General features: G+C 59.2%; 1 protein-coding gene across 2 annotated transcripts; it reads left to right on the top strand.

The window, feature by feature from the left end:
• Window positions 1-2,693: 2,693 nt before the first annotated feature.
• Window positions 2,694-11,856, top strand: NFATC4 (nuclear factor of activated T cells 4). Of its 2 annotated transcripts, none has more exons than XM_067739207.1 (10): window positions 2,694-2,998; window positions 4,099-5,194; window positions 6,531-6,693; window positions 7,289-7,488; window positions 7,772-7,944; window positions 8,423-8,563; window positions 9,469-9,524; window positions 9,806-9,932; window positions 10,118-10,699; window positions 11,434-11,856. In XM_067739207.1, exons 1-10 carry the CDS (start codon window positions 2,899-2,901, stop codon window positions 11,499-11,501), a joined length of 2,706 nt encoding a protein of 901 aa, XP_067595308.1. In that variant the 5' UTR covers window positions 2,694-2,898; the 3' UTR covers window positions 11,502-11,856. The 2 variants fall into 2 exon arrangements, with proteins under 2 accessions (XP_067595308.1, XP_067595317.1); XM_067739216.1 differs by having other exon boundaries at window positions 2,871-2,998; window positions 10,118-10,378.
• Window positions 11,857-12,564: the final 708 nt, after the last annotated feature.

Here is a 12,564-nt window from a genome sequence, read left to right as displayed (position 1 = left end):
AGAAAAAACCAAAAAGCAAGTCAAGAAATATGCTTGCAGCATGGTCTGCAGTACACAGAAAGAGCAGGGATATGTACTTATATAGGTTAACAAATTTGTACAAAATGGCGGAGTAGCAATCGAAGCTTACTATATATTTTTGTATGACTTGAATCGTTTACAAGGAGACTGTATTTTGTGTAACTGAAAAGAAAAAAAAAGAAATAAAAAGAAAGTCCACCTCCAAGGCGTTGTTCAATCATGCTTGTGAAAGTGGAGAGCATAAGTCAAAGCGCTCCACGAACACAAGGTGAGAAAGAGGAGCTGTGTTCAGGTGTGTGCGCTAGGGGGCAGCCGAGTGAGGACGACGGCTTGGCCGGCGAGAAATCGGACCTGCGGGAGGGAGGGCGGCTGAGTCTTTGTGGTCGCCAGAGGGCAGACGTGTAGGGCAACCTAAACTTACAACTAATCCACTCTTCCCCTGGCAGGACGTTGCAGAAGTCATAAATTCCATCCCTCTGCTGCAGCCGAGACAGATACGAGGGTTTTCAGAGTCGAGGGGATCCCCCTTCCACTCCCCACCGAGGGAAGCTTGGCGCTCTGAGCAGCCTGCAAGCTCTTTGATACCACATTTACGCTCAACAACTCTTTTCTCCGCCCGCACCCCCTGGCCCCCACCGGCAGAGGGGAAATTGAGTCACTGGAAGGCGAGGCCAGAGTCGCCAGGGGAATGTGCGCCAACGCCAGCCTTCAGGGCCTTCCAGATGCTGGGAGGACGGGGAGGGACCTCCAGGAAAATACACAAAGTGGGGTGAGAGGGGGGAGCGGCAGGCTGGGCAGGAGCTGAGCCAGACACATGGAGAAACGCTGCCCAGGATCAAAGGAAATATGACATTTGAAAAGAATGTGCACGTCTGCTTGTGCTGCGGAGGCGGGCAGGGCGGGGGCGGTGTGTGTGGGATCAGGGGCTGGAGCGGGGTCGAGGTCTCTACCCCTGCCCTTCTCGCCTCCGCTTCCCAAGTTCCTCTGCCCGCCTTTTAGGTGGAGGCTGGCCGGACGTTTCAGGATGTTCCTCGCTCTCCCTCCCCGTGGGTCTCTCCTTCCTTTATTTCCGAGATGAAGCTGGAAGGGAAATGTAACCTGAGGAGACCAACCGAGAGGGAAAAAAAAGAAAAGAAAAAAAAAAAAAAATCAAACCAGGCCGCCTCCCCGCTCGGCCTCGGAACATTCTTCCCTCCCCGCCCGCCTGGCTTCTTCTCCCCTCCCCTCCGGCGTCTGGGCCCTGGGCTCGCCGCCGGGGCAGCTCCGCACGTCACTGGGGTCCCCCGGGGCTGGGGGGGTCCCCAGGGCGGGCCAGAGGAAGGGTGGGAGGGGTGGGAGGGAAGGGAGGGAAGGGAGGGGAGCCGCATCGGCCGCAGCGGAGCTCGGGCCGGCCGGGCCGGGCCAGCCCTCCCCTCTTTCCCGGCCCCGCCGAGCCTGTTTCTCATTAGAGTAACGGGCGCGGTCCCACCCCGGCTGCGGAGTGTTTGTAAACGTCTGACCCGAGGGCCGTCGCTTAACCCTTTAGATGCGGGGCTGGGGGCGCGGCCCTGAGCCGGAGAGATTTAGATTAAAGATAGCTGCGGCTTGTTAGACAGGTTTGTAGCCTACGGTCTGCTAGGGGGAATGGTACCCGCCTCCCACCTCCCACCTCCCACCCCCCACTCCAGTCTGGCGTCCAAGTAACTAATCTCGATCTAAATCCCTCTCACACGACAGGGCCCCACCATGCCTGCCCTTCCTAGAAACTCCAGCCCGAGTCTTTCTTCTTCCTCCCGCACAGGTGACAGGTGTCCAACTCTGGGGCCCACAAGGTCGCTGGGCTGCGGGGCTCTGGTAAACCTGGTCAGGATCATCAGGAGAGCTGGAGCGGGTTGCCATCGGATCTGAGATTCACTCCAGACTAAGGTTCTAGGGAGGAGGGAGCCGACTTTCCTAAGGGGCTAATTAATGGCCCCTCTGGGCGGCTGAGACTAGGGCAGCGGTAAAGTCCGGCCTGGATCCTCGCCCATCAGGAGCCGTGGACCTTTGAACAGTGACCTGAGACCGCTAAATGTTCTTCATTTTGGGGGGAGGGGGAGAGATGACCGGTGGAGGGCCTGATTCGGCAGGTCAAAGGCTTCCAGAAGGCCTCGGTAGAGCGGCCTTAGGCTAGGGTCTTCAAAGGAATGGCTTTCTCCTCTTCAGAGCAGCCTGGAGCCATTCTCTAACCCCAGAGCCTGGCTGGCCTTAGGCTTGGAGGAAAAGGGGAGGAGAGGTGGTCCTTCCTTGCTAGTTGCTGGCTGCACAATTCTTCAGAAAGTGTCTTCCCCGGGCCCTCTACACTGTGGGCCCAGGATGTGGCCCCTTTAAGGCGCTCGGACCCGGAGCCCCTGAACTTAGACTAAGTTGGGGATTGTGGTGGTAGTGCTCCCTGCGGGGATATGATTGTCACAACTGAGGGCCAATAGGCATCATTATGGTCCTACCACGCTTGAGAGACCGTTTTCCAATTCAGTTTTGTTCTTTTTTTTTTTTTTTTTTGAGGGGGAGGGACTGGAGAGAGGAGAGAGAGAGAGAGGGAGGGAGGGAGGGAGGGAGGGAGGGAGGGACGGGGGGGGGACAAGGGGCGCGTGGTTTTCCCATCTCATCCCTGGAGGAGGGGCTGGAGCATCCCGGGCAGCCAATCAGAGAGAGGCTGGGGGGGCACTTTGAAGAAGTTTGGGGAAAAAAGTTTGGAAAAGTTTCTATAATAACGAGGGGGCGTCCGGAGGGAGGCGGCGGCGGCGGAGGAGGGGGCGTCTCAGAGAAGGGAGGGCGGGAGCCACGGGTCAAGATACTGCAGCCTCCTGAGATCCCCCCTCCCACCCAGACCGGGACCTGGGGGCTCTGGCCGGATCCATGGGGGCGGCAAGCTGCGAGGATGAGGAGCTGGAATTTAAGCTGGTGTTCGGGGAGGAAAAGGAGGCCCCCCCGCTGGGCGCGGGGGGGTCGGGGGAAGGTCAGTGCGGGGCTGGGGAGGGGTCTTGGGGTCCGTGAGGGAAGGGCGCAGGGATCCTGAGTCTGGGGACTTTCGGGCAGAGAGCCTGGGGTGAGAGATGAGGGGCTCAGAGGTTGAGGGGAGGCGCGGGGCTCGGGGGTCTGCGGAGGTGAGGCTGGGGACCCGGCACCACTTTCTCCTTTTTAGGTCGTGACTGGGGTGGGGGTGGGGGGTGCCGTTGGCTGCGCGCCGCCTCTCGGCTGGGCTGTCACTGGGATGCGGGGCGGGCGGGAACAGCGGTCCCGAGAGCCCCGGGCGCTGCCAGGGAAAGGGGAGATTGGGCTCCGGAGCTTGCCCCTTGGGGACCGAGCCCTGGGCCCGCAGACGGGACGCCAGGGGCTGGGGGCGCTCTCAGGCCCAGCCGGGGCGCCCCTCCCCCTCCCCCGTCTGGCCGCAATGAGAGGCAGATGGCGGGGATTGAGCCGGGGGCGGCGGCCGCCGCTCGCACGGAATCCGCGCAGCCCGCGCCACCCCCTCCCTCGCCCGGCCGGCGCGCGGCACCCCTCCGCTGCACCCCCACCCCCAGATTGGGGGGAGTGAGGGAGGAGCCACCTTCCCTTGTCATCACAGCCCTGGAGCCCCCCTTCCCCTGGCCACCGTTGCGATGGCAACTGGGGCTCCTGCCAGCGCCGTTTGGGGGTTTGGGAACCGCTGCTAATTGGGTTCATGTGTGAGTCGCCCCCAGCTCTGCCCAATGCTTCCTTAAACACGCCTCCAGGCCCAGCTCCAGCCCCTCTCGACCCGCCTCCCTTACCTTGAGACCCGCCCCGTCTGGTACCCCAGGTCCCAGGGCCAGGAGCTCAGAGTGTGATGTTCTCTGCGTAGGAGAAGACCTGACACGTCTGGCTCCACCCATCTCCTCCGCCTTCCCAAGGCCAACTTTGCTTTTGTCTTTGTGGCTCTGAAGGGCATCTCAGAGACCTCTCTTTACTGAGGAGGGGGCAGCATACCAGACTTGGGAGGCTGCCCGCTCAAGGAACCTAGACATCTCACCTGCTTCTCTCTCTCCCCATCTCCTGTGACGTCCCTCTCTCTGTCTCCTTCCCTTCCCATTTTGACAGAACTGGACTCAGAGGACACCCCACCATGCTGCCGTCTGGGCCTGGGGGAGCCCCCTCCCTATGGTGCTGCCCCTATTGGCATTCCCCGGCCCCCACCCCCTCGGCCTGGCATGCACTCCCCACCACCCCGCCCGGCCTCCTCACCTGGCACTTGGGAGAGCCAGCCAGCCCGGTCAGTGAGGCTGGGGGGGCCGGGAGGGGGCTCCGGGGGGGCTGGGGGAGGCCGTGTTCTTGAGTGTCCCAGCATCCGCATCACCTCTATCTCTCCCACTCCCGACCCGCCAGCTGTGCTGGAGGACAACCCAGATGCCTGGGGGGAAGGATCCCCCAGGGATTACCCCCCACCAGAAGGCTTTGGAGGCTACCGAGAGGCGGGGGGCCAGGGCGGGGGTCCCTTCTTCAGCCCGAGCCCTGGCAGCAGCAGCCTGTCTTCCTGGAGCTTCTTCTCAGATGCCTCTGACGAGGCAGCCTTGTACGCAGCCTGTGACGAGGTGGAGTCTGAGCTAAATGAGGCGGCCTCCCGCTTTGGCCTAGGCTCCCCACTGCCCTCACCCCGGGCCTCCCCTAGGCCGTGGACCCCCGATGACCCCTGGAGCCTGTATGGTCCGAGCCCTGGAGGCCGGGGTCCAGAGGATAGCTGGCTACTCCTCAGCGCTCCTGGGCCCACCCCAGCTTCCCCACGACCTGCCTCTCCATGTGGCAAGCGGCGCTATTCCAGCTCAGGAACCCCATCTTCGGCCTCCCCAGCTCTGTCCCGCCGAGGCAGCCTAGGGGAGGAGGGGCCTGAGCCACCTCCAGCACCCCCATTGCCTCTGGTCCGGGACCCGGGCTCCCCTGGCCCCTTTGACTACACGGGGGCCCCACCAGCCGAGAGCATCCCTCAGAAGACCCGGAGGACTTCCAGCGAGCAGGCGGTGGCCCTGCCTCGGTCTGAGGAGCCTGCCCCGTGCAATGGGAAGCTGCCTTCGGGAGTAGAGGAGGCTGGGGCTCCTCCCGGGGGTCCTCGGAAGGAGGTTGCCGGCATGGACTACCTGGCGGTGCCTTCCCCACTGGCTTGGTCCAAGGCCCGGACTGGGGGACACAGCCCCATCTTCAGGTGAGGGTTGTGTCTGACACCACTGCAGTCTCCAGTCATCTCACCCAGGAAGCAGGAGGGCCAAGGGATGGGTTTGAAGAAAGGTCCTAGTTCTGTGTCCTTGGCATTTCAAAAGAGAATCTGCTACCAGCTTGGCTGCTGGTAAACTACTCAGTTTTAGGGAGAATTTAAAAAACGCACCCCCTTTGGACAGATGATTTGCAAAAGGACAGTCACTCCCTGTGGATCAATTAGAAAAAGCGCCTCCAGCCCCAGAAGGACCATGTGGGTAAAGGAGGAATTCCTCTAGGGTGTCCTCCACCCCCAGCTCGGTGCTGGAACGTGGGCTGGATTTCAGCCCTACATTGGGCAGCAGCAAGTCTCCCTTCTCTAACTCAGTTTCTAGGGCCTGACTTGTGGCTTAAAAGTGTACCTGCTAGATTTGAATAAAGTAGCATGTATTTGCAAGTCAAAGGATTCATATTAAACCAAGCAGTTCTTGCTGTTCTTCTACACCTTCCACCCTCAAAGAACCTTGTCCATTTCAATAATCCTAAACCTTTGATGTCAGATCAAGCTGGCTCCATCCAGAAAAGTTTCCCTTAGTTGTTTCCAGACATTGCCAAGTATCACCTGGGGGCAATTACCGGTTGAGACTCCCTGGCCTAGGGTATCTGGGCGCTCACTACAGGAAAGTTGCAGATCCGTAACCCCCAGCTTTCTGGAACCCACCTGTCCAGCCCCAGCTAGTGGAAAGGGCGCTGGCCTGGGAACGGATGTGCTCAGTCCCGGCTCTGTCAGTTGCTGGCTTGCTTAGCCCTCTACGTTCCACCCTCAGTTTCTTTATTTGGGCTTAACAAATTAACAAAGGGGTTAATTTCTGAGACCTTTTCTGGTCTGAAGTTGTGCTTCTTTTTTTTTTAAATGTGGGATCTTAGTTCCCCGACCAGGGATCAAACCCATGACCCCTGCAGTGGAAGGGCAGAGTCCGAACCACTGGACCACCAGGGAAGTCCCTGAAGTTGTGCTTCTTTACTTGACTCTTCCTATCCAGGCTTGGGGGTTAAACTGGGCTTGGGGTTCCTCTGTATCCAGACCCTGTGTTCAGAGCTGGGAAGAAGGGGGTCTCAGTCCTGGTGCCCGTTTACATACCCTCAACTCAAGGGGCTCTGAGGGGTCTGTCCCCCATCTCCCCTGCTTCTGGACTTGTGGACTGTTTTACTTCGGCTATAATTTTCTTTCTCCCATACCCACTGCCGCTTCCTCCTTCACATCCTGGGGAGCTGGGACCCAGGGCTGCCCTGATTGGGGTGTGAGGCTGCGGGTGATCAGTGCTCTTCTCTCTGTCTCTGTCCAGGACCTCTGCCCTCCCCCCGCTGGACTGGCCTCTGCCCAGCCAGTATGAGCAGCTGGAGCTGAGGATCGAGGTGCAGCCCAGAGCCCACCACCGGGCCCACTATGAGACAGAGGGCAGCCGGGGAGCTGTCAAAGCTGCCCCTGGTGGTCACCCCATTGTCAAGGTAAGGGGCAGAAGCCAGGCCTGGTAGCCCTTCTCCTCTCCAGTCCCAGATCCCTGCAGATGGGCTCCAGCTGTGCAGACCCATGGCACTGCCCTTTCCCACACTCCCTCTCAGCAATGACCCTGCAGGCGGCCTGGGGGAGGGACTGGTGTTAGGGGAGGAAGGGTGCACTTCAAGGACCCGGATGTACTTTCTACTCCTCTGTCCCTCCACCCCCGCTCCACGCATCCCATGGGACACCAGCCTTATGTCTACTCTGGAAAATGGTGGCCTGCCAGATGTGGGGGAGGGGTCAGGCTGAGGCCAAAGTTCACTGGGAGTTAGGTTGTCTCTGTTGAGTTGAGCCAGTCTCCCTTGGAAGATTTTCCCCTTTGCCCAGCCCAGTTTGGGCCTCATTCCAAGAATAACACTGAACTCCAGGCCACGTTTTCGCCACAACTGGTGGAGAAACTAGTGCCCAATCTCCCCCTGGAAATCCCTTCCAGGATATCCTTTATCTTTCACTCCTGTCCAGGGGTGGACTGAAAACTTAGGGATGGATGAAGGATGAGACAGTGGGGATTTCAACTGGGTGGCCTTTGTCTCCCTCTGCCAGCTCCTAGGCTACAGTGAGAAGCCACTGACCCTACAGATGTTCATCGGCACCGCAGATGAGAGGAACCTGCGACCTCACGCTTTCTATCAGGTGCACCGTATCACAGGCAAGATGGTGGCCACGGCCAGCTACGAAGCTGTAGTCAGTGGTACCAAGGTGTTGGAGATGACTCTGCTCCCTGAGAACAACATGGCAGCCAAGTAGGTTCCAGATCCCCTTCCCTTTATTCTGCGGGCTTGAGGACTAGCCTTTTCCATGGGGTCTAAGCTAGGTCCACTCTTCCTCTCTCCAGAAGAGTTAGACGTCATCCCTAGGAGGTGTCAGGCATTCTCACCATCTAGAAGAGGACTTTGGGGCTGGGGAGAGGCCACCTCTGGGTTCCGATAGCCCCCCATCGTCTCCCAGAGAAGGTCATTTAGGGCTTTGGATGGAGGGTGATTCTGGCATCAGCTGGGAGGGCTTGCCTTCCGTTCTTGGCTTCAGCATTGACTGTGCCGGAATCCTGAAGCTTCGGAATTCAGACATTGAGCTGCGGAAGGGTGAGACTGACATCGGGCGCAAGAACACACGCGTGCGGCTGGTATTCAGGGTACACGTGCCCCAAGGCAGCGGGAAGGTCATCTCGGTGCAGACAGCATCGGTGCCCATCGAGTGCTGTGAGCAAAGAAGCCCTGTAGCATCTCTCTGTCTCTGGCTAACTTCTTGTCTGTGTGTCTGTCTGCTCATCTCCTCTGCAGAATGTGCGGTGCCCTGCTGGTCCTGGGGACACCTGTAAAGGACCCAGCCCTTATTTCTATCATGGATGGGCTGGGGGAAGTGTTCTACTTTGCCCCTGCTCCAGATTGTGCCTCTGGGTTGGACCAGAGCAACCCTGTCCTCCATCTGCCCCTGGGTATCCCCCATGTATTTGTTTGCATAGCTCTTAGGCCTACCCTGTTCATCTCTGTCTTTCTGCCCAGGAGTGGTTCCTTACATGGTCTGTGTGACCCCAGAGAGACCATTGTTTTTCTTGTGTGTCTGCTTCTGAGGAGGGCTCCTCCAGGGCCCTGTGACAGTTATTCTAGGGAGGGTTGGGGCACAGGAGGCTGTCCTCTCCATACCAGCCAGCCAGGCCTTTCCTGCACTGCTCTGCAGCCCAGCGCTCAGCTCAGGAGCTGCCCCAGGTGGAGGCCTACAGCCCCAGTGCCTGCTCCGTGACGGGAGGGGAGGAACTAGTGCTGACTGGCTCCAACTTCCTGCCTGACTCCAAGGTGGTGTTCATCGAGAGGGGCCCTGGTGAGTATCTATGGGGAGGCGGGGAGGGCAGGCAGGAAGAGCTTGGAACGGGAGGGTGAATGATTTCTGGCACTGTCTCTAAACTAGCAAGTTGAGCCTCAATTTCCTTATCTGTAAAATGGGGCAGATAGACTGCCCGTCCTGTTATACTGTCTCCTCCCCATGTGTACTCTAGGCATCTGAAATGCTCAGGATGGCAAATAAATGTAAGAAATACACATTCTTTTATTGAGGAGTCAGCTTTGAGCTAATTTACCCCCATGTGGCTGGGGAAGATGAGAAGGAAAGAGGTGACTTGGACCCTGAGCCCCTCCTGAGTTATGGGACTGGCAGCACAGCTGTGATTACAGGAGGCTGTGAGGTGCCCCAGAATAGAGCTGCCGGGGTGGAGAAGGGAAGACTGAGGGGCCCAGGTATACTCACCAGCCTGAGGCCTCTGCTCTCCCCAACCCTGCCCACCCAAAGCCCCAGCCCTATCCTCAAGTTTAGCGCCCTAGGACCATATCAGAGCAGAGTCAGAGGTTCTGGGTCATGAGACTTGGGGTCTCATAGCCTCCCTTCAAGCTGAGACCCTTTCCTACCCTTGAACTTCTTTCCGGCTCTGTCATGGGAGGGGATGTTTAGAGCTGCATGAGAGGGTTCCAGAGTTGTTTCTGGTCCCTGGACTGGCCCTGCCATTTCTCTTGGCCCCAGCTTGTGGCTCTAGATCTTGGAGACTGCTTTAAACCCTGCCTGTCCTATTGGGTTGAGTAAACATGCAGCGGGCTCCCTGTGAGCTAGGCCTTGTCAGGACCTTCTGAGTCTGGCCGTGGCTGCAGCAGGAGGGGAAATGGCGGAGGCCTGGGCACGGGGCAAGGGGTAGGGGCCGTGTGGCTGGGCTGGAGCTCCCTGTTCTTCCTGCACAGACGGAAAGCTGCAATGGGAGGAGGAGGCCACAGTGAACCGGTTGCAGAGCAATGAGGTACCCGTGTTACTAGGGTCCCCCCTGTGGGTGGGAGTAGGGTGGGAGAAGTCAGGAGATTCTCAGCCGGCTCCCTTGTGCTTGGGAGTGGACTCCAGCAGCTACCTGTCCTTTTCTAGAGGAAGCAACCTGGCCACTCTGGAAGCAGGGACACCTCTAGGGAATGAACTTTGCTCCTTTGTAAATGGAAAAAGCCAGGAGGTGGAGTTAGGGTACTTGGAAGGGCTGGGCTGAGCCTAGATCCCTGAGGGCCCCCTGCCTCATCCTCTGCTCTTCCCCAGGTGACGCTGACCCTGACCATCCCTGAGTACAGCAACAAGCGGGTGTCCCGGCCAGTCCAGGTCTACTTTTACGTCTCCAACGGGCGGAGGAAGCGCAGTCCTACCCAGAGTTTCAAGTTCCTGCCTGGTGCGCTCCGGAACAGCCCATGGTGGGGGGATGCGGACGTGGGGACTGATGCAGGGGCACAGGGATGCAGTGAGGGGTCAAGGGAGGGATGAGACCTAGGGATAGAAGAGACCTAGGGTTGGAGAGTGCGCTTCGGGGAGACTGCCAGCCCGCTCACCAGCGTGTCCTCCTTCCCATCCGTCCAGTGATCTTCAAGGAGGAGCCTCTACCGGACGCATCTCTCCGGGGCTTCCCTTCAGCATCGGGCCCCCACTTTGGCTCTGACATGGACTTCTCACCACCCAGGCCCCCCTACCCCTCCTATCCCCATGAAGACCCTGCTTATGAAACTCCTTACCTGTCAGAAGGCTTCAGCTATGGCACGCCCCCTCTGTACCCCCAGACGGGGCCCCCGCCATCCTACAGACCTGGCCCGCGGATGTTCCCTGAGACTGGGGGTACCACAGGTTGCGCCCGCCCACCTCCAGTCTCATTCCTTCCCCGGCCCTTCCCTAGCGACCCCTATGGAGGACGGGGCTCCCCCTTTCCCCTGGGGCTGCCGTTCCCTCCTCCAGCCCCCTTCCGGCCTCCACTACCTGCATCCCCACCACTTGAAGGCCCCTTCGCTCCCCAGAGCAGTGTTCACCCCCCACCTGCTGAGGGTTACAGTGAGGTAGGGCCGAGCTATGGCCCTGGGGAGGGGGCTCCGGAGCAGGAGAAGTCCAGGGGTGGCTACGGCGGCAGCTTCCGAGACAGTGTCCCTATCCAGGGTATCACGCTGGAGGAAGGTGGGTGTGGGACCAGGGGCTGCGAGTGTGAGTGTGTGCAAGAGATTGCTCTGCATGTTTGCTGAGGGCTGGAGCTTGGCCTCGCAGAGGCTGGGCCTCCGTGGTCCCTCAGGGCCAGCTGGAGGGCCTCAGGAGGCCAGTGCGTGGTGCGTGTGGCCAGTTGAATCCAGTTGAATTCTGAAGGGGGCACGGAGTACCTGCCTAACCTTTCTGCTGCCTCGGCCCTTGGCCCCAGATCACTGAATCTCAGGGCTAGAAGTACTTGCAAGATCATTCAGTCTAGCTCCCTCATCTGCAGACACAGGCAGTGAATTTCAGAGAGGGGCAGTGGCTTGCTGGTGCCCCAGCCGAGCACGTTTTCCCTTGCCTCAGCTTCTCCCCCTAAACCTGGTGACAGTGGTCTGGATTGGTGATGAGGGGCCTTCCTATTTCGCCTCTCTTTCCTCCCACTGGCTACACCCACCTCCGGCCCTGCTGACAGCGACTGCCCTGACGCTGCAGGCCAAGCCAGCAGGAAGGGGGCCTGAGAACCCACGTGGATGGAGTTCAGCAAGATTTGATTGAGAGCAGGGGTCAGGACACAGTGGGGAAACTGAGGCCCAGTGGTAGAGAAGCCAGTGCAGGAGGAGCCTGGAGGCGTCCTAGACGGAGGCCTGCCTGGAATGGATTGGGGGTCTCTGGAAAAGGAGGCGACCTGACCCTTGCCCAGTCTCTCAACTGCCCCTCCTTTACAGTGAGTGAGATCATTGGCCGAGACCTGAGTGGCTTCCCTGCACCTCCTGGAGAAGAGCCTCCCGCCTGAACCATCGCCTGGCCCCCGCTCCCCCCTGCCCTGCCCACTTTCCCTTCATCCTGGGATGGCGGTTCCAGAGGCTTGGGGGCCAATCTGGTTCCTCTTTCCCCAGTTTCTTGCCTGCTCTCCCCTACCCTCCCTTCCCTCCCCTAGCTGAGGTGTGGCCCCCGGGGCCTGGTGCTGCCTTGGAGGGCTGGGGGCGGGGGAATGTGGAGGCCTGGGATGGGGGTGGACCCTGGGGGGGTACTGGGAGCGAGGACTGGAGGACTGCCAGGAGTGAAGGCCGTGTCTAGATTGTGTACAGCCCACGGTGCTGGGAGGCTGGGGCCAGGTTGATGGGTAATAAACTGCTCGCTGACTAGTGTTTCAGGCTCCAAAACTCTTTGGAGAGAGACATGGGGCAGCTTACTCTAGCCCTGGCCAGAGGAGGCTTAGAACCTGGGAAGGGATGGGACGTGGCTGGGAAGATTGCATCCCAAAGAGTATCAGTGCGAGGGGGTGGGGAGGGTTTGAAGGGTCGCAGAGGCTCCCTAACCCGGGTGAGGTCGGGAGCCAGGGTTTGTAGACCTCTCCTCCCTGGGGATTCAGTTTCCTTTAGGAGCTTTGGGAAGATCTGTGTATTTTCAAGTTACTTTCTCTTGCTACCACCGAGATGATTCTGATTCATAGTCAAGGTCAGGAAACACCAGTCTAGTCCCTCTCCCTCATTTACAAAGGAGGCGTCTATGGCTCAGAGAGGGAAGGGGGCTTGCCCTATGTCACACAGCTAATCAATAGCAGGTTGAACGCTGCACTTCTGGGCTCCTGCCCCCAGCCCACCCTCAGATATCCTAACCCATGGAGGTCAGGCCCCTGAAGCTTATCTCCTTGGAGCAGGGTAGGAGATGAGGGAGGGCTGGCATGGGTCCATCCACACTCTGGATTCTCCACCCTTTGGGGTCTGTGAAGACATTCTGGAAAGATCTATGTTTCAGAGGTAGACTGCAGGAAGCCAAGCAGCTCCCCAGATGCCCTGACATTGCCTGAGCTCCGGCCTTTCCCACAGGTATACCCACATATCACCACTGACAGG

Source organism: Pseudorca crassidens, chromosome 1 (genome assembly GCF_039906515.1).
Source record: "Pseudorca crassidens isolate mPseCra1 chromosome 1, mPseCra1.hap1, whole genome shotgun sequence".
Taxonomy (NCBI): Eukaryota; Metazoa; Chordata; class Mammalia; order Artiodactyla; family Delphinidae; genus Pseudorca; species Pseudorca crassidens.
Note: the sequence above shows the minus strand (reverse complement) of the source record. Positions and strands in the feature narration are given on the sequence as shown.

What these genes read in the sequence shown, in the direction of transcription:
- NFATC4 (XM_067739207.1), top strand. Translation starts at nt 2,899, where the DNA reads ATGGGGGCGGCAAGCTGCGAGGATGAGGAGCTGGAATTTAAGCTGGTG. An exon ending in GTGGTCACCCCATTGTCAAG is followed by an intron (nt 6,694 to 7,288) that starts GTAAGGGGCAGA and finishes TCCCTCTGCCAG; the next exon opens with CTCCTAGGCTACAGTGAGAA. An exon ending in ACCGGTTGCAGAGCAATGAG is followed by an intron (nt 9,525 to 9,805) that starts GTACCCGTGTTA and finishes GCTCTTCCCCAG; the next exon opens with GTGACGCTGACCCTGACCAT.